Source organism: Chiloscyllium punctatum, chromosome 1 (assembly GCF_047496795.1).
Source record: "Chiloscyllium punctatum isolate Juve2018m chromosome 1, sChiPun1.3, whole genome shotgun sequence".
Taxonomy (NCBI): Eukaryota; Metazoa; Chordata; class Chondrichthyes; order Orectolobiformes; family Hemiscylliidae; genus Chiloscyllium; species Chiloscyllium punctatum.
The window spans coordinates 136,771,249-136,793,346 of NC_092739.1; the positions used below are offsets into that span (position 1 = coordinate 136,771,249).

General features: G+C 40.5%; 1 protein-coding gene across 1 annotated transcript in view; it reads left to right on the forward strand.

The window, feature by feature from the left end:
• loxhd1a (lipoxygenase homology PLAT domains 1a) overlaps nt 1-22,098 on the forward strand; it is a 153,754-nt gene that overhangs the window by 13,956 nt on the left and 117,700 nt on the right. The window contains exons 2-3 of the mRNA XM_072574269.1: nt 7,722-7,836; nt 18,651-18,731. Of these exons, the coding sequence (XP_072430370.1) occupies nt 7,722-7,836; nt 18,651-18,731 (196 nt within the window). The remainder of the gene's footprint in view (nt 1-7,721; nt 7,837-18,650; nt 18,732-22,098) is intronic.

The following is a 22,098-nucleotide window of genomic DNA, read 5'->3' on the forward strand; positions in this document are numbered from 1 at the left end:
GACGGGGAGGTGGGCAGAGGGGGCTGGGTTGTCTTTTTAGTTAAAAATGAAAGTAAATCTATGGCACTAATGGCATAGAGTCAGATGATTTGGAGTCTGTGTGGGTGGAGTTGAGGAACCACAAAGGCAAAAAAGCCATAATGGGAATTATGTACAGACCACCTAGCAGTGGTCAGGACCAGATGTGCAAGATGTACCAGGAAATAGATAGGGCATGTCAAAAAGATAAGGTTACAGTGATCATGGGGGACTTCAATATGCAAGTGGACTGGGTGAATAACGTTGTTGGTGGATCCAAAGAAACTGAATTCATGGAATACTTTTAGGATGGATTTTTGGAATAGCTTGTAATGGAGCCCACAAGGGAACATGCTATTCTGGACTTAGTGCTATGTAATGAGCCAGACTTTATAAAACATCTTGAAGTAGGGGAACACTTAGGAGGTAGCGATCATAATATGGTAGAGTTCAGTCTGCAGTTTGAAAGCGCAAAGGCAAAATCAGATGTAATGGTGTTACAGTTAAATAAAGGTAATGACAGTGGCATGAGAGAGGAACTAATGAAAATCAACTGGAGGCAGACCCTAGTGGGGAAGACAGTAAAGCAACAATGGCAGGAGTTTCTGGGTGTAATTGAGGACACAGTACAGAGAGTCATCCCAAGAAAAGAAAGATTATTCAGGGAGGGATTAGACAACCATGGTTGACAAAGAAGTCAGGAAGTGTATCATAGAAAAAGAAAGAATCTATAAATTGACCAAGAGCACTGGGAAATCAGAAGATTGGGAAGATTACCAAAATAAACAGAGGATAACAAAGAGACGAATAAGGAAGGAGAGTATCAAATATAAAGGTATGCTTGCCAGTAATATTAGAAATGATAGTAAAAGATTCTTTCAATACATAAGAAACAAACAAGAGGCAAAAGTAGACTTTGAGCCGCTCCAAATTGATGCAGGAAGACTAGTGCTGGGAGATAAGGAAATGGCTGATCTTCACAGTGGAAGACATGAGTAATATCCCAACAATTAAGGAGAGTCGGGTGGCAGAGTTAAGTATGGTAGCCATTACAAAAGAGAAAGTGCTAGAAAAGTGCTAACTATTAATAAATCTCCTGGCCCCGATGGGCTACATCCTAGAGTTCTGAGGGAGGTGGCTGACGAAATAGCAGAGGTATTAGTTGCAAAAGTCACTGGAGTCAGGGAAAGTCTCAAATGATTGGAAAATTGCTGCTGTAATCCCCTTGTTCAAGAAAGGATCAAGACAAAAGATGGAAAATTATAGGCCGATTAGCCTAACCTCGGTTGTTGGTAAAATTCTAGAATCCATCGTTAAGGATAACATTTCTAAATTCTTAGATCTGCAGGGTTGGATTAGGACAAGTCAGCATGGATTTAGTAAGGGGAGGTCATGCCTGACAAACCTGTTAGAATTCTTGTTAGAGGTAACAATTAGGTTAGACCAGGGAGACCTAGTGGATGTTATCTACCTAGACTTCCAAAAGGCCTTTGATAAGCTGCCTCACGGGAGGTTGCTGAGTAAGGTGAGGGTCCATGATGTTCAAGGTGAGCTACTGGTATGAATTGAAAATTGGCTGTCTGACAGAAGGCAGACAGTTCGGATAAAAGGTTCTTTCTCAGAATGGCAGCCAGTGACAAGTGGTGTCCCACAAGGTTCAGTGTTGGGGCCGCTGCTGTTCACTTTCTATATCAATGATCTGGATGAAGGGACTGGGGGCATTCTGGTGAAGTTTGTTGATTATGTGAAGTTAGGTGGGCAGGCAGGTAGTACTGAGGAGGTGGGGAAGCTGCAGAAGAATTTAGACAGTTTAGAAGCGTGGTCCAGGAAATGGCTGATCAAATTCAATGTGAGGTCTTGCATTTTGGAAAAAAGAATACAACCATGGACTATTTTCTAAACGGTGAGAAAATTCATAAAGCCAATCTACAAAGGGACCTGAGAATGCTAGTCCAGGATTCTCTAAAGGTGGTTAAGAAAAGGTGGTCTGTGGTTAAGAAAGTAAATGTAGTGTTGTCATTCATCTCAAGAGGGTAGGAATAGAAAAGCAGTGATGTGCCTCGGAGACTTTACAAAGGTCTAGTTAAGCCCCATGTAGAATACTGTGTCCAGTTTTGGGCCCCATACCTCAGAAGGACATACTGGCACTGGAGCGTGTCTAGCAGAGATTCACATGGATTATCCTTGGAATGCTAGGCCTAACATGTGATAATCGCTGAGGATGCTGGGATTTTTTTCATTAGAGGTTAGAAGGTTGAGGGGAGATCTAATAAAAACTTACAAGATAATGCATGGCTTAGAAAGGGTGGACACTGGGAAGTTGTTTCCGTTAGGCGGAGAGCCTAGGACCCGTGGGCATAGCCTTAGAATTAGAGGGGGTCAATTTAGAATGGAAATGTGGAGCCATTTCTTCAACCAGAGAGTGGTGAGCCTATGAATTGCATTGCCACGGAGTGGAGAGAAGGCCAGGATGTTAAATGTCTTCAAGGCAGAGATTGATAAATTCTTGATCTCACTAGGAATTAAGGGCTACATGGAGAGTGTGGGTAAGTGGACTTGAAATGCTCCTAAAGCATGATTAAATAGTGGAGTGGACTTGATGGGCTGAATGGCCTTACTTCCACTCCTATGTCTGATGGTCTTATGGTCCAATACCTTTTAAAATTACAATAATTTAAAGACAGTCTCCAGCAGACGTTTCCTACCAATCAGCAAACTTACTAAAAAAGAGTAGCAGAAAAAAACACGTCTTCCCTCCTTTCACCAACTTCCTCACTCAGTACACTTCTTGCATCAAACCTTAAAGCACCTCTTTCCCTCCCTGCACCAAATCCCTACTCTGAATCAAGCTCCCAGATATAGTCTCCATCTGACTCAGGCATTGCCTCTCTCACCCTGACCAAGTCCTTACTGACCATGTGCTTTAAAAATCCCTTTCTTGTGATTAATCACTTGCTACTCCTTTAAAGATGAGTTACTTTCTCGCTTAGCTGCCCATTACAGAAATCAATCAGGCTTGCGATTTCAGATAATTGGTAAATAACTGTCACAATCAGCAGCTGTCTGTTTAAGTCGGATATTTTAAGTAACTTAAAGGTTGTTAGTTCTCGGTCAGACTCAGACTTTTATTGTGAAATTAAACTGAAAGAGATTTAAAGTTGAATTCCCACTTTGAACCAAATTCCCAGATATACTCATTTGGTCTTTGTCTCAAAGTCTCCACAACATTGACCATGAAAGGTTATTCTTCACCAGGTGTATGGAAAACATGCTCAAAACAGGTTGAAGAAATTTGCGGAACCGTTTGGCAAGGTCATGTTATATAGAACCAGTTATAGATAAGGTAGAGCCTAAAAGGACTTTACTCTTATGTGTCCTGAGCAGGACACTCCTTCACAAATGCAGTGAGTTTTCAGGACAAACGATATCATGTATATATCACCCAACTCTGACACAAGTCCAGCAAGTTTTTTTAGCTTCCTGAGACAGCTGAACTGTAGGGCTAACTGACATAAATTTAAGACCCAACATTAAGCATTATGTTCATTTTAAAGCTATAACATTTGTTAAGGATGCTTATACGTGTCCCTTTGTTGGGTTTAACGATGTATATGTACAGGATAGCCTATAGGCCTCAAAAGATTGTCAGACAATAACATTGCATTGAAAATTGGACAGTCACTTGGAATCCCACAATACATACAGAACAGCTAGGTGTGCTGTCAAGATGCACAATATACATAATTTTCTGACCGTGACAAATCCAAGAAAAGTACCTCTGTCTATGGCCATCTTTGATCACACAAAGTCCTTTGACTGTCAATGTTGAGGGATAGTGGAACATACTACTCAAATTCAGTGATGCAGCAATTTAACACCATTCTCTGCCTGATTCATGATGAATTGCAAGCTGTGATCCCCATCACCAGATCCACCACAGACTCACTATGAGTGTAAACTGTGGTCTCGCGTTTCTCAAATGTTTTTCTCCATGTTCTTGCCGCAACATTCCACCCATCACCATGAAACTCTCCAGCATAGTGGAGCTAACCTACAAAATGAGTGTAAAATTGTTCAATCGTCACCTTCAAGCCAGAACCAAGACCACTCCTACTTCTGTCATAAAGCTGCAGTATACAGACACCTGCATGTGTACTCCTTCAGAGCCTGAGCTACAAACCATCTTCGACACGTTCACTGAGGCATATGAGACAGTGGGCCTCAGACTAAACATCCAGAAAATAAAAAAAAAACTCAGAAAATGCTTGAGAAACTCAGCAGGTCTGGCAGTATCTGTGGAGAGAAAACAATGCTAATGTTTCAAGTCTTAGTTATCGTCATAGTCATAGAGATGCACAGCACAGAAACAGACCCTTCGGTCCAACTGGACCATGCTGACCAGATATCCCAACCTAATGTAGTTTCACTTGCCAGCTCCTGGCCCAAATCCCTCCAAACCCTTCCTATTCATGTACCCATCCAGATGCCTTTTAAGTGTTACAGTTGTACCAGCTTTAGCACTTCCTCTGGCAGCTTATTCCATACACGTGAAAAAGTTGCCCCTTAGGTCTCTGTTATATCTTTTCCCTCACACCCTAAACCTATGCCCTCTAGTTCTGTACTCCCCCACCTCAGGGAAAAGACCTTGTCTATCTACCCTAACCATGCCATTCATGATTTTATAAACCTCGATAAGGTCATTCCTCAGCTTCTTCAGAACTAGAAGCAAAACTAGAAATAGTGGTACTTAAGCTAATGACACAGGCATGGGCAGGTGGGTGGCGAGAGTGAGAGCCAGAGAGAGAGAGAGAGAGAGAGAGAGAGAGAGAGAAGTGGATTGTTGATCATCAGCCAGGGAATAAGAGAAGCTAGATAGGTAATAACATCCTCCATGAGTAGCTGAGAATGGGTTGGCTCTGTTGAAAGCAATGCATTTTGTGACAGGAGCTGGTATGGTGGGGTTAGTTAATAGATAAGGAAAAAGGTGTTTATGCTCTGAAATTGTTAAACTTGATGTTCAGTTCTGATGGCTGTCAGGTGCCCAAGCAGAAGATGAGGTGTTGTTCCTTCAGCTTGCTCTGAGCCTTGCTGGAGTACTGCAAAAGGTCTGAAGCACAAATATTGGCATGGCAACATGGGCAGTGTGTTGAAACACCAGGCAACTGGGAGCTCAGGGTCATTTTTACAGACAGAATATAGTTTTCCTGCAAAGTAGTCACCCAGGCTGCATTTTGTCTCCCCAGTGTATAGGAGAAAATATTGTGATCAACGAATACAGTCGACTAGTCTAGAAGTGCAAATAAAGCATTGCTTCACTTGAAAGGTATGACTGGGGCCTTGGATGGTGAAAAAAGAAGTTGCCTACCAGCTCGCTCCTTCCAACAACATTACCCCCGACCATCAAACCCCACTGCAAGACCCTGGCAGCTTAGATTATTTCAAATACCTTAGGGTCTCCTCTTATCTTGACTCCAATGCATCAGTGCAGCCTTCAGATGACTGAAGAAGAGAGTGTTTGAAATCCAAGACATCAAACCATCACCAAGCTCATTGTCTACAGAACCGCTCCAGTCCCCATTCCTCTATATGCATCGAAAACATATACCATGTACAGCAAATCCCTGGTGAGTTAGTCTAGCATTGCCTTTGCAAATCCACTGCAGGATAGGTATACTAATGTGAGCAGCCTCTCCCAGTTCAACATTCCCCAGTATCGCCAGGTCATCCACATTGTTTGTATGCGCCCCACAAGACTCCCTAAACAAATGTTGTACTCCATGCTACAGATAGCAGAGTAAACACTACAAGGTCATCCTTAAAGCCTCCCTAAACAAATGCAACATCCTCACTGACACGTGGGAATAGCTTGCCCTAGAACACACAAACTGGAGAAGCATCTGCAAAGACTGTTTGAACATCACCAAAATGCAGCAAGTGGAGGCCAAGTGCAAGCAGCAGAAAGAACACATAGAATCCAGAGTGCCCCACCCACCCGCTTCCTCAAACATCACCTGTGGCAGTCTCTGCAGCTCCAAAATTGAACAATGCATCCGCCACAGAACACTGACCTCCCTCAAGTGCAAGTAAGGCCATGAGGGACTGCCAAAGGTGGACTTGAGGTCAAGGATTTGCCGTGTATAGTGGACGTTGGTTTGTGCTAGGATTGTGGTACTGTGCAGTGAAAAGTGTTGCCTTCTATGCTTTACAGACAAATCATACTATACAACTACATCAGGGTAACAGAGCAGAGTGTAGGATACAGTGTTACAGCTGCTGAGAAGGTGCAGAGAGGTCCATTCAGAAGTCTGATGACAGTAGGGAAGAAGCTGTTCTTGAATCTCTTAGTATGTATATTCAAACTTTTATATCTTCTGCCCAACGGAAGAGGATGGAAGACAGTATAACCGGGGTGGGAGAGATCCTTTTTATGTTGGTTGCTTTCCTAGTGCAGTGGGAGGAATAGGTGGAATCAACGGATGGGAGGCTGGTTTGTATGATGGACTGGGCTGTGTTCACGACTCTCTTGTAGTCTTGGGAAGAGCAGTTGCCATGCCACACTGTGATGCATCCAGATAGGATGCTTTCTATGGTGCATCTATAAAAATATGTAAGAGTTGTTATGGACATGGTGAATTTCCTTAGCCACCTGAAGAAGTAGAGGTGTTGCAATGGTTTCTTGTCTGTAGTGTCACTGTGGGTGGACCAGAATATTGTTGGTAATTGTCACCCCCAGGAACTTGATGCTCTCAACCATCTCCACCTCAGCACCACCCTCCACCCCACTTCCTGAAGTCAATGACCATCTCCTTTGTTTTGTTGATATTGATGGTGAGCGCGCAGAAATTGAAACAACACACAAGGACAAGTGCCTCGCTTTTGGCGAATATGTAACCAAAGACATTTATTACATGTTTTGTCAGTTGGACTCAGAGTGTGGTGTACTTGCACTTACTGGAAGCTACATGCATTAAGACAGGGCCCTGTTCTTTAGAGACAAAGGGGACTTTTTAAATTCCTTACTGGGAAGTGAGCTTCACTTACTGGGCCAACATTTTATGCCCATCACTATTTGCCATTAAGAACCTGGTGGTGAGCTGACTTCTTGAACTGCTGTATGTACACACGCTGCAAACACACCTCAAAGTACATCACTGTCAAAGAATCATTTTGAGGTGTGAACTCTATTATTATACTGGGCAATTCAACAGTCAATTTAGACATGACAATGAGATAAATGCCCAGGGAAGACCATTGTAGTGCTGATAGTTAAAGGAAGTAAAGTGGTCATGTTTCTTCCTGAACAAGTTAACAGGATCTCATTTTAACATTATTGGAAGGGATTGGGAAATGGATTTGGGCAAAACCTGTATCAGCTAGATTTCTAGCCTGCATTACAAACATCCTGTGCTTTGTTTGGTGGGAAATATCGTTTCTTCAGTCCACTTTTGTTTTATTTGAAGAAACAGTTTTGGGAATTGTTTAGATGGGGAGGACGGTGGGGAGGACCATTGCTGAATTTCCCCAGCAGTTCTGTATTGTCCTCTTGAAGTCCTTGTACATCTCCGTGATACAAATGTATTCCTGAAGGATAGTTCATTGGAATCCTGTTCTGGTAGATTTCCAATTTTGAATCAAATGAACTCTAGTCAATTCCTTCCATCTCCCTTAATCATTTTGTATTTACTCTTATCCTTCACTAACAGTTTATGAAGTTGTAACTGTAACGGGTGACGTCCGAGGAGCCGGAACCGATGCCAATATCTTTGTCACTCTCTTCGGCGAGTATGGAATAACGCCAAAGGTGCACCTGACCAGCAAGTAAGTGAATTGTGTTTCCAGAGTTCAGGGCTGTGAAAGCAGATTGTTGTACTATAATTATTCTGTATTAATCATGTCTCCACTGATGGGTATAAACAGAGAGGATGGCATTTATTGTACTCACTGCCACCTCCTGTGCTGATTGCACAACAGTTAACATATTTCATAAGACAAACATTTCCTTTAATATTTAATGGTTGCACATGGATAATCAATGTCTGTTTTATTCGGCCTCACACCCAGGTTAGTTCATGTGAAACAAAGCCTGCATGATATCATCCAGGTTGCTACATGGCTACACGCAGCTTAGTTGGAGCATTGCTGACCCAAGGTTTCTAATTGCCATCAGTAATAGTTTCATAGAGTCATAGATATGTACAGCACGGAAACAGACCCTTTGGTCCAACTCGTCCATGCCGACCGGATGTCTCAACCCAATCTAGTCCCACCTGCTAGCACCTGGCCCATATCCCTCCAAACCCTTCCTATTCATATACCCATCCAAATGCCTTTTAAATGTTGCAATTGTACTATCCTCCACCACTTCCTCTGTCAGCTCATTCCATACATGTACCACCCTGTGCGTAAAAATTTGCCACTCAGGTCTCTTTTATATCTTACCCCTCTCATCCTTAACCTATGTCCTCTATTTCTGGACTCCCCCAACACAGGGAAAGACTTTGTCTATTTACCTTATCCATGCCCCTCATGAATTTATAAACCTCTATAATGTCGCCCCACAGCCTTTGATGCTCTGGCCCCAGCCTATAGCTTGAATTCTCCCACCCTAGCAACATCCTTGTAAGTCTTTTCTAAACCCTTCAAGTTTCACAACCTCCTTCTGGAAGAAATGAGACCAGAATTGCCCACAATATTCCAACAGTGGCCTAACCAACACCCTGTACAGCTGCAACATGACCTCCCAACTCCTAAACTCAATGCTCTGACCAATAAAGGAAAGCATATCAAGTGCCTTCGTAACTATCCTATCTACCTGCGACTCCACTTTCAAGGAGCTATGAACCTGTACTCCCAAGGTCTCTTTGTTCAACAACACTTCCCAGGACCTTACCATTCAATCATAACATCTTAAATAAAGCTACAGCATTGTAGTAGCACTGGATTCAGGTTCCAGTCTCTGAGGAGACATGGGTTTAAATCCCATTACTGCCTAGTACTGTGTAGATATTTTCTAATCAAACTGTTCAGAACTGTTATTTCGCACCTCTGGAGCAGATGGTATATGAACCCAGCCTCCTGGCTCAGAGATAGTGGCAATACCACTGCACCAAAGAGTGCAGTATTCTTTATCAGAGGCCTGTTAACTCCTTCAGGTGAGCAAGTTCTCTTCTAATCAGAGAGCCGTTGTGAGCATGGTCCCACCTGCCTCAGAAAGGGTGGATTAAAACATCGAAATTGCATCTTCCTCAAAGTTTGATATCCTTTTATATTTGGTGTATTCATTTCCTGTACCAGGGAGAAAATGGAAAAGAAAATCCCATTCTTGGAATGGAATGGTGATGTCTAAATGGCAGCTAATTGCATGAAGTCAAAATCTTATCTAATATGACAAAATATTGTGTCAGCAGCCAATTTATGTTAAGATTTAATCATTACCACTCAACTCAGGCTGATTTACTTGCTGCAGTTATTGCACTAATTTGGAGGTTTAGGAGTTAAACACTCAGCTCCATATTGACAGATATGATGAAAAGATGACTGAAGACTGTATATGATAGTTAAGAGCACAATTGTTATTCCAGCTGAATTGAAATAACTTTTTTTGAAACAAAAACAAACAAGTTTGCCAATATATAGACAACCATTATTCACTTAATGGCTGAATTGAAGTGACTGTAATGGAGAAAAACTGCATGCAAATCAATTGTTCAGCATCCCCATCCAAAGCTATCACTCCTAATCTTGCAACCTTTAGAATAGATAAGAGCTATAATTATTCTAAATAGTAGCATTACTGTTTGACTTTATTCTTTCTAGTGATATGGGTATGTATCCATCTGCAGTATTACTTTGGCAGCCCAGATATATTTACAAAAGAACTCAACTTGGAATGCAGAGTGCCTTGTCACTGAGAATTTCTTTGGGCAATTTTTGTGATTAGTTGCCGTTACTTTTAAAGAAGATCTGTACCACCCTACTACACCCAGCCAGGCCTGGGGTTGAGTCCTCCTGGGCCAGGATTTGGTCCCCCTCAGGATTACATTCCCCCGCCTCTGGCCTTCAGTTAGGATCAGATCTGCCTGTAGCCTGCAATCTGAAGCAGGCTCATCAGTCAGTTTGACCTCCAGGCCAGTAACCCATGAGGATCAGACGGCAGATGTTGTGGAATTAAACATTTTCAAGTTCCACCTCCAAGATCCTAAAAGAACAGTTAAGTATCCAAGCACCCTTTCTTGTTTCCCCATCAAATATTTTGCAGAATAACCAAAGGGATTTTGTTTAAGACTGAGAAAGAAGTTTCTATTGTTTGTGTAGCTGACATGGTGTGGCTGCACCTTGGAAATAATTTTTAAAACTGCAGGACCTGCCATCACATTAAAAAGTAACTGCTCTGGGAGAAAAATATACAGGTCAGGCCCATGTTTTTGAGGGTTCTGATGTCTTCGCATAAAACACATAGGAAAGTCAATACATAAATTTTATTATGTTTTTAAGAAGTTTGTATTTCTTTGATTTATCTATCATTTTTATTATCTGAGTTCGTTCATTAAAATTTAATGTGCTGACAAAAATATACAATCAGTATTCTGTGATAGCATCTTTTGAATGTTTCAGTTTGGTTATGATTGTAAAATTTGACATTTTCCTGACAAGACCTGCCAAATGGCAAAATTTTATCTACAGTTTTGCATTGTGAAATGACATAGGGCTTCACATTAAAAAGACGGCACGAGATTATGGTGTATACCACATGTGTATTTAATGATTCGCTTCATGCAGCATACCAGTTCATGGTATTAATTGACATAATGGAAATATTTACTTAATAATTTATCAATGACAGTGCAGAAAAATGGTGCCATGAAGAATTAAGTATTCTTACACAAGAAGTATAGCTTCTACTGACTTCTTATATCAGCTGTAAGTAGCTTCTAGACATGAGTTGAAAATGAGACAAATGAAAAAGAATTAGCACAAAGTATACGAAATTATAAGGGAAAAATGTTTCTCATCTAATGATTGAAAGCATTTAATACAAGAGTATAATTTAATCTTTATAGATCAAAATTAACTTTGAGTGCAGGCAAGTGATTAAGTATGTACCATATTTGTTATTAAAATAAATGAAACCATTATTCCCCTGTTGTAATACTGATCTTAACCTAAATGTATTTATCCATTTCTACAGCACAGAGAAGAGGTATCCACTGACACTTTAGGTTCACATTCAGCAAACAAAGGAGAAAGATACTAAGTTTGACTGCTTAGATGTGTTTGTGTTGGCTTTCAAGAAAATACATGAAATTTTAGACCTGTTTTGCTATATTTTGTCTTTTGAAGTAATGCGAGGATGTTAATAGCTGCAGCACTCATCCTGCTCAATATACCCTTGCACTCATTCGCATCATGTGCAGCATTTAGTGGAGGTGAAAGGATCTTTGTCTGCAGGAGTCAGCAGGAGCCTGTATCATGTCTTACAGGGAAGGCCAAATGCATTAAGTACTACTTAGGCATTAACTGGATAATGGTGAGCATTCTGTTTGATCTAGGGCCCTATGAGTGGAAGTTCCACCCACTGCCACTCAGAGATCTGGCTCTATTGAACAACAACACTACTGAAAAGGTGATGCCTCCTGGCAGCACAACATCTACCCATTGCCCAAGATGGTCTCAGGATCTCAGCCCACAATGGACTAAGGACAGGAGTGGGTTCTTGGGGTGGTTGGCATGGCCAAAGAGGTGAGAGGGATCAGCAGCAACAGCAAGGAAATGGCTGCCATCAAGTCTTCCCCATCTCAAGGAACAACAATGTCTTTGTCACAGATTGCCTTTGAACGAAGGATGAGCCAACAGGAACACGGTTTGGTTTGTCATGATCCTTGCACGATAGGTTCCCTCAACCATTGTCAGGGCGTTCAATCCTTCGGGAGGTTAGTCAACAAATCATGTCTGGTTTGCTGGTGACCTCCTCCGGGAGGGTTAGTCTGTGCTCAATGTAGGGGCATAAACTAGGTCTCAACTCATCGATGAGCTTGTCTATTTGTGGTATATTATCTCCTTTAGTTTACTGAAATTGTCTGTTAAAAATTATGGAAATGCTGAGAGGGTCTTGAGGACAGTTTTTATTGGGGACAATTGCATAATTATCCAAAGAGTCAGGCTTGAATCATTCCCCTGGAACAATGCATCCTCCTGTAACTTCAGCTTTGCTGTTTGGAAGAGCTTTTGTACATTTTTCTCCTTTAGTTTCCTCTTTCTAATGTTTAGTGTTTTCATGCTAGCTGTAGCACATGTTACCAGTCACTTTTAAAAGTGGTTATTATACACGTGTAAGCTGAAGCAATGACTGGCATAAGGTTCATTGTCACAAAATGATGAACATCATTGTGCAGTTTCTGTTGTCACCCCACATCTACATGGGTTCAATTTCCAGCAAGGGGTCACTTGATCAGAACCACTATTTGATGCTGGGTGTTACGTTTACATTTGACAAACCATAGCAAAAAGGATGGAATATCATGTATCTTCAGATGTAACAAGGTCACGTACTAATCCAATGTCCGGTTGGTTCTTTGAGATGTAAGAAAACACATGAGATTCTAGACCTTCTTATCATGAGCTATTAAACAATCAATGGCTTCTTCAATTAACCAGTGATGTCATTCTATTTATTAATATTTTATTCTTTTTAATCGTGCTGTAATTACTTTGTTGTGACATTCTCAGTACAATGTACCGGAGAGTGTTCGTACCACGATATATTGTGGTAGTGTACAGCAGTAATTAATCATAGCACAGAATTATTTTTCCAAATGCACTGGGCCACTGCCTCCAACCTCTGTGTCCCCATTTCCCAAGGTATTCACTCACCCTGATTCGGGGGCTCTCAGTGCGATCCTGAGTCTTTAGCTTGGTCAGGAATGACCTGTAGCCACTGCTCCCACTGGCATTTCTGAGCAGTGTTGAGCTACCGACCTGCAGCTGAGGGGTTTGCTACTGGGACCTCCATCACCAGAAAGACCAGATGGCGACAACATGAGTGCCTGGAAAATGTATAATTACTGCGGGTATCCCCATGGACCTGTTGGGGTTCAAGCTCAGCTTCCCAATTGGTGCATGAGCCCCATGTTGGCGGGTGAAGTGCCCAGCTCATGAGCATTCCTGTGGAGGAGTTTCTTGAGGCTCTGGCACTGTTCAGTATTTGTCACTTATGGGGAAGGGACACAATTCATTGAATGCTTGTATTCACTATAATGAGGTTCACTACTTTGAATGGGAAACTTCAAACCCCAGAAAGCCTCTGCTTAGCTATTGGATGTAGCTAGAGAGCTTTTTGCCGGGAGCAATGTTCTGCAGCAGCTAGTGATACTGATCCAAAGCATCAGTTCCTTAGGGGATTTCATGGGGAACACTTGTAACTATGTAGTCCCTCTCATTTTAGAATGATTAAGAAATGGGGGTGGGTTTTTCATATCATAGAATCCTTACAGTGTGGAAACAGGCCATTCGGCTCATCCACACTGACCCTCCAAAGAGCATCCCACCCAGACCCACCCTATCCCAACAACCCTGCATTTCTCATGGCTAATCCACCTAGCCTGTACATCTTTGAATATATAGTGGAAGAAGTCATCTTCCTCTTGGCAACGACCAAATGCATATGTTGCTATATTCTTTTCAGAGAGGATTCAGTGACTTATAAAACTTGAACAAAAGAGTTTAATTAATCTTGCCTTCATGTTTAATACATTTACTGTGCCACTGTATTAAACTTGAGTACTGAAGACTCAAAATTTTCATTTTCACTGCCTGGGTAATAATCTGTGGTGTAGCGTATCACATTATTAATCAGGCTTGCTTCCATTTGGCTCAAAGACAACTGGTTATCTGAAAATCTGGATACTGTTAAGACACAATTCATGGCCTAGGTTATGAAAAAAAAGCTTCAATGCTAATTTGCTGTCCAAGCAATTTTTTCTACAAACCCCTACACCCATTGTCATTGAAAACACAAAAAGCCATGATAAGAGGATAGAAAATGATGTATCAACAGATGAGGAGCTAACATTAACTCTTTGTTGCCCTTTTTTCCTCTCAGAATGTCCAGATTTTGGGATTGAGAAAATGCATGAGATTTCAGACGGATTTATCAAGATTTGGCTAAGCTTTGAATGTAGGAAGTTGGAGACTGAAGATGTGCTGGGTTAGCTAAGATCTATCAAATCTGATAAAAACGATGAAATATCATGAATCTTCACTTTCTTCACTTGTTGCTGGCAGCTGATGTTTTAATTTTCTTCAGCAACTTGGAGGAAAAAGAATACATGAAATTTTAGACCCATTTATCATGTGTGCACTTCGGGCTTTCTGTAGCACTGATTACTGGATCAATGAAGTACATATCATAATAAATGGGATAGAATATCATGTATCTTTTTTTAAAAGTGTTCAATTGATAAACAACTTGCTCCCTATTCTAAAAATAATAAGTATGTACATAATCTGTACAGGTAAGTGTTATGAGTAAATTATCTTGCTGGAACCAGGTTTGCAATTTTGATGTTGTTTTCAGTTTAAAGTCACACTTGGATAATAGGGCTAATATTATAGATGATTGGTCATCTCATAAAACATTGGCACAGTGATAACTATCCTTGTAGTTATAGAAGAAAAAAGATGACCACTTGGTTTTGTTATGTAAAGCTACAATGACAATATATATTCACATGATGAATATAAAAAAGTTATATGAATAATAGGACATAGAAACAAAATTGGATAAATATTAAAGAAAGTTCATAGTTCATATATATTTAAATGTTTCTTGTTAAGTTAACTTAAATTACCTATATTGAGGAAAATAACATGTCAAACAAGTGCAGTGTTGTTTTGAGGTTGCAGCTGAGGCCTTTTTTGGAAGCAATGTAGAAGGAGCTAACCTATGCTTTATCTGACATAGGAGACCTTGGTGCTAGTACTATCATTACACAAAGTGTTTCACAAACCTATCATTTGGTGTCTGTCATAGGGAAAATGTTAGAAGCTATTAATAAAGACAGCATAACAGGGCTTCAAGTACAAGTTAATCAGGCTGTGCCAATAAAAGTTTGCACAAAGGAACTTATTGGGTGTATTGGACACGTATTGCGATACAGTGAAAAGTATTGTTTGCGTGCTAACCACACAAATCATACCTTACATAAGTACATCAGGGATTTAGGAGAGAATGCAGAGTATAATCTTGTGCTGTGGATACAGGAGAATCACTGCATGAATTGTACTTAGGTTTCCAGAAGGCATTTGATAAGGTTCCACATCAAAGGTTCCACATCAAAGGTTACACATTAGCATGGATTGAAAATGCCCCAGTACTGACCCTGTGGCATACCACTCGAATATTCTGTCAGCTCAATAAAAGACCCATTTATCCCTACCTACTGTTAGGTAGCCAATCTTTCACAGGAGTTGAGACCATTTTCAAGTCTAAAAACAGGGTCACAGTAGGAAAAGGTTTGGGAAGCACTGCCTTAAGGGCTACCATGGTCACTGAATCTCTTTGAGACCTTAAAAACTTTCTGTACATATATATTTTCTTAATATTTTTTCCTCACCATGTTGACAATTTTCAACTAATGATGTTTGTTACCAATTATCCTTAATGCAGTAACAAACATTCCTGGAGGGATCATTTAACTCCAAATTGTATTCAGGATTAAACCCTTTCTATTTCCACTTAATGTTTTTGTATACTTGTATAAGTTTCCCTGATTAAAACTGTTAAATTTGCGAACTTTTCCTCTTAATCACGTCTTGTCAAACTACCAATCAACCTTATCCATTTATTTTTCTTGTGCTGCTATCAGAATCACAGATGAGGCCGCTCAGCCCTTTGTGTCTGCATCAGCTTTATAATTTCAGCATGTCCATCTAGAACAGTAAACACAGAAAGTATCGAATCAACAGTAACTTCCAGTTTCCTTTTGTTGTCTTCAGTAGGGCCATTATCATTCAGTAGCACTTTTCTTTCAGTGTATAAGACACTGTACTTATCTGTAATAAATTTCATCACCATTTGTTCTGTCTTCTTACAAATATTGTGTAGGTCTGTGTGCAGTTCTTCAGATTTCATTACCAATCCATCCCCCCCCAGTTTCTGTCAATGACCCCCAATGTCTCTCCCCATCATCCCCCTCCAATTTAGCGTTTACAATTAAGAATAGCCAAAAAAAGGACATTAATTTACATAATTTTTGTCCAGATCCAGAAGGTCGGTAACCAGTGAAGGTTCTTTTGCGTAGGAGTTTTTATTCAGTTGGGTGAAATTGAATGAAGTTGCAGAAGTCCTTTTAAGGGATCAAGGCCCAGCAAGATACTGTTGGAATACAGACTTTGTTCACTTTACAGAACTGGATTTTGAAGAAGATTTAGCCTGTAGGCAGGCTTAGCCAAGCTTGGACTCTGGTTGTGGAATTACCACTCAGATTCTTAAATGTTCCTAAAAGGAGAAAGTTTGTTAGAGACAAAAAAAACTGCAGATGCTGGAATCCAAGGTAGACAAGCAGGAGGCTGGGAGAACAAACTAGCCAGCCAGCATCAGGAAATGGAGAAGTTGACGTTTTCGGTGTATCCCTGTCTTCCTTCCTGGTCTGAGAGTTGAAGTTAATAGCTATCTGTTCCTGTAACATTTCAATGCCGACAATGGCCCAATCAGCACCCAGTTCTCATGCTGCATAAATTGGTTTCTGTTTCTACAAGTACGTTTCCTGTGTCTGTCTCTGTATCAATGTTTAACTTCTGTGCCGCAAAGCAATTAATTAGATTTTTACTAAGTAAGATGGCAACAGTACACTAGATATTTTTAACCTTACTGGGGCCAGGGTTCAGAAATTATTATTAAGGTTCTTTCAAAGATCAGAGAAGTTTTGATCATGTGATTAGCCCATTAACCAGTTTCAGTTTACCATTTGCTTTACACACCTCTGGCTAGGGATTCAATATTCACTGTAGGAATAAATAGAATTATTAGCAACTCTTCAAGCATAATAAGGTTAGGCTTCTATAGCTCTGGTCCAAATCCATTGCTTGTTGTGTTACATGGATGGTAGACCATTAGTACCACTTTGGGCATAATCATTTTCAAATACTCTCTTTTGTTCTCAATCCTTAATGGGCTGATGCAATCTCTATCATAGTTTGACTTCAGTATCCACACAGTGAAGGGTGTGTGAGATTCCTGGTGGATGGTGGTTTTAGCTTTGTCCTTTATACTGATAGGATGTCTTCTAGAATTGCAACATACTTACAAACGTCATATGACTGAAAACAGCCATATTTGGCCCAGCAAAGTCCATTTTGAAATAAACAAGGAAGTATAGCTTTTAAAATAATTTAAGATCTCACTTCAGGTCTTGTGAACATGACGTCCAGCATTGTTAAATGGAACACTCCATTCAGTGTCTTTCCACATTGCAACATCATTTCCCTCACTAACTTCCCAGCTTTCTTTTAGTCCATTAACTACTGTTTTTACCTGGAATGTGCATTTCTCTAGTATGATAATCTTCAATTTGGAACGTTACAGAGTTTTGGCAGTCCAGGTGGATTATCCTTTAAAGCTTTCCACCAGCCCTTTTTAAAATTTTTATTTGCTCAGACATAGCAAAGAGGAAATTAACATTTTAAAAAATGAGCATGGTGCAGAAACCTACCATGTAATATGAAACCGAATGAAGGTTGTTAATTGGGATTCTGGAAGATAATTCTCAGAAAAGGTATACATAGCTCAGAAATTATTGTTGATGACATTGGCACATGAATGCTTAATGCCTTCATGTAACATTACTCCATCTCTTAATTTTCAAAAAAGTATAAACCTAAGGAATATCATGCAAACACATTCAGTTTCATCACCTCATATTGTACAAGATTATTAGGGGTTTAGATAAGGTTGACCATGAGAACCTTTTTCCACGTATGGAGTCAGCTATTATGAGGGGGCATAGCTTTAAATTAAGAGGTAGTAGGTATAGGACAGATGTTAGGGGTAGATTCTTTACTCAGCGAGTCGTGAGTTCATGGAATGCCCTGCCAGTAGCAGTGGTGGACTCTCCCTCTTTATGGGCATTTAAATGGGCATTGGATAGGCATATGGAGGATAGTGGGCTAGTGTAGGTTAGGTGGGCTTGGGTCGGCGCAACATCGAGGGCCAAAGGGCCTGTACTGCGTTGTATTTTTCTATGTTCTATGTAGCAGCAGCCATTTTTGCAGTATCATTGGTTATCAACTTTAATTTTAATTAATTTTGAGATCCTAAATTTGAAAAGGTCTGCAAGCTCTTGAATGATCCAACCCAAGATTGAAAGAATAAATATTATTTTTTTACATTGTATTTGCATCAACATCTAAAAGAATTACTTTAGTTATTTTGACAAATACCTTTATAAGCTTTGTTTTAGTGAATGCAGTATTTTTGGAGGTAACATAGAATACAGCCAAGAATTGCATCCACATTTGATTTTTAAAAAATGCATGTCTTCTCAAGTTTGCCTGCTGGTTCCAACAAACTGATATCAAATTAGACTTTAGTTACATAAATTTCTATTGAAACATTTTACATAATGTGTGCATTGCAGAAGTAGAACTGCCTTTGAGAAAAACAAAACCGATGTTTTCCGGATCAAGACCAACAATGTGGGGCCAATAAAGAAAATAAGGTATTCTTATATCTCCCCTTATTATTTTCTATTCATTTTTACTTCTTGCAAAACATCTGTTCTCCAGAAGACATTGAGTTGCTGCTGGAATGTGCTAGCGCCAGTCAATCTGTAATCTTTTCCCTGTGAGACCATTATTGTTGTGTAGGACTTATTAATGAGCATTAATAGACTACTCGATCGTAAGGCTATTACAGGTAATTTAATCTTGGCAATATGCTCACACACATGGTCACCAATACAAACGGGAACCAGGGCTAATTTGCCTCTATAAATTCAGGAGGGGTGTGGTTAGTAGTAACCACAACAACTAACCTAGCACAATCCTAGTCTGTCTGGCATACTATTTCAGAAGTATAATCTTTTAATTTTCTTCATCAGTTAAGAAACTGAAGGCACTGTCTGAATGAATGAATGATTTATTTATTGTCACATATAACTTGGAGATACAATCAAAAGTGTTTTATCACCGCAATCTGGCATGGTTTTGAGGTACAATAAGGATAAAAATCAATTATTTAAATAAGAGTTCATCTTCTGTCAAATTGGGGTCTTGAGCATGACTTGAGGACTTCTGCAAGGTCTCTGAAAGGTATTCCAATCGTCAAGGAGTCCCTCTCTAGGAATTACATAAATTCCCCAGCCTTACTGCTGGAGCTATCTTACCAACACTGCTAAGAGTCAAGGCTCCGGCCTACAGTTGCCAAGTGTTCTTGCTCCAGGCATTGCAACCAGTGAGTCCAGGCTCTGGGCCTACCACCCAGGAGTCCTTGCTCCAGCCACTATCAAGAGACCAGGCTCCAGGAATATCTCTACCAGGAGTCCCTGCTCTGGGCACCGCCTTCACCAAGAGGGTCTGTTATAACATTACAAAATGTCTAATGTTAAATCCCTGGTCTGTGCTTGGTTATTTGTCACTAGTCAGGATAGCAAGTCCCATGTTAAATATGGACATTATGTCCCTTGATTAGGAAAGGAAAAGTGCATAAATTGTTCCCATTCCTGTTTGCAATTTCCTGGCAAGTGCCTTTTTTGTGGACATCAAGTGAGAGGAATCATTGCATTAAATTGTTTTGTAGAAAAAAGTGCCAATGAAAGAGTGAATTAAAATGGAAGGGAAGCCATTTTCCATACAGTGAAGCACCTTGAAGCATAGTCCCTGCAATAATGTGGCAGCCAATTTGCATCCTGCAAACTCTGACAAACAAAATCAAATAATTAGATAATCTGTTTCAGCTGGTGTTGGCTCCGGGATAAATGACAAGAAGAAGCTAAGATTTCCATGCTCCTCTTGAAAAAGTGCTGAGTTATCATTTACATTGATCTAAAAGGCAAAAAATTGCCCCTTTTAGTTCACGACATTCCTGCAGTACTACATTCCAGGGTGATGGAGTTGTTTTACAAAGAAAGTTTGAGCAGTTTGGGCCTGTAGCCATTAGATTTCAAAAGAATTTACACTTGCTTTCATCAGGCGAGGCATGGATTACAAGAGCAATGAAATTATGCTGAAACTGTGGTTAGGCCACAGCTGGAATATTGTGTGCAGTTCTGGTCACCAAACGACAGGAAGGCTGTGATTGCACTGGAGAGGGTACAAAGGAGATTGACGAGGATGTTGCCTGGGATGGAGCATTTCAGCAATGAAGAGAGGCTGGATAAGCTCATTGGAGCAGAGAAGGTTGAGGGGGAATCTGATGGAAGCATTTGAGATTATGAGGAAGATGGACAGCATGAATAGAAAGCAGCTGTTCCATGTAGTCGAAGGATCAATAACAAAGGGATATATTTTAGAGTGAAAGCAGGAGGTTTAGAAGGGATTTAAGAGAAGAAAAGGTTAGGGGGGGACTGGAAAGCACAATTTGGGAATGTAATTAATGGCAGGGAGGCATGGGGTTTAAACCTCACAACCTCGAAAATTTATTCAGATAAGTCCTTGAAGTATCATAATGTTCACAGCTGTGAGGCTTAGTGCTGGAAACTGGGACTAGTGTAAACAAAAGAAATGTTTTTGGCAGTACAGACTTGATGGGCTGAAGGACCTCTTCTGTACGTTTTGATTCTATGAATCCGAGAGAGATGATCTTATTGAAATATGTGATTCTGAGGAGATTTGACAAGATAGATGCTAACAGGATGTTTCCACTGTTTGGGAAATCTAAAACTAGTGTACACAGTTTCACAATAATGGGTCTCTCATAGAATCCCTTCAGTGTGGAAGCAGGCAATTCAGTCCATACCCATGCCTATTTTCCAGGGCTAACCCACTTAGTCTGCACACCCTGGGACAATTTAGCATGGCCAATCCACCTAACCTGCACAACTTTGGACTATAGGAGCAAACCACACTGTCACAGGGAGAACATGCAAACTCTTCACAGACATTTGCTGAGGCTGGGGTTGAACATGGGTCCCTGGCGCTGTGAGGTAGCAGTGCTAATCACTGAGTCACCATGCTGCTGTTAAGGTGAAGATGAAAAGGAATTTCTTCTAACGGCGTTTGTGTTGTTGGTGTTTGGAATTCTCCTCATCCACTCTTGGTGAGCACTGGAGGCTTGTTAATTGAATATATTTAAGGCTGAGTTAAGACTTCTTTCATTTATAAAGGAGTCAAGTGTTAAGGGGACAAAAACAAAAGTGGACTTAAGGCCACAATCAGATCAGCCATGATATCATTAAATGGTTAAGCAGGTATTTTCTTTTATTCACATGTAAGATGTCGACATCAATAACTGGCCAGCATTTATTATCCATCCCAAACTTCCCTTGAACTACTTGCTGGGCCATTTCAGAGGGCAGTTGAGAGTAAACCACATTGCTGTTGATCTGGAGTCATAAGTAGGCCAGACCAGTTGAGTATGGCAGATTTCCTTCCCTGGAGGATGTTCCCTAGTGAACCAGATGAGCTTTTCCTGACAATTGACAATGGTTTCATGGTCATCAGTAGAATCTTAATTCCAGATTCTTTTTTAATTGATTCAAATTCCACCATCGGCCATGGCAGGATTCAAACCTGGGCCCTCAGAACTTTAGCTGAGTTTCTGGATTAATAGTCTAGGGATAATACAACTAGGCTATTGCCTCCCCAAAGAAGGCAACCAATAGCCTATATCTACCTCTATTTTCTATATTCTTATATGAAGACACTGGAGTGGGACTTGAATTGTTAGATTTCTGGTTACTAATGAAAGCAAGGAGATATGTAGATAATAGGAAAAATGGCTTAGCGATAGATGATCAGCTATCTTCAGGTTGAATGGTGGAACAGGTTTGAAGGGACAAATGCCCTAGACCTGCTCCTTTCACAGTTTCTTTGTTGAATTACTCCTGTACGAGATCCTAGTCCATGGGATTTGGTCTTTCGCCTGAG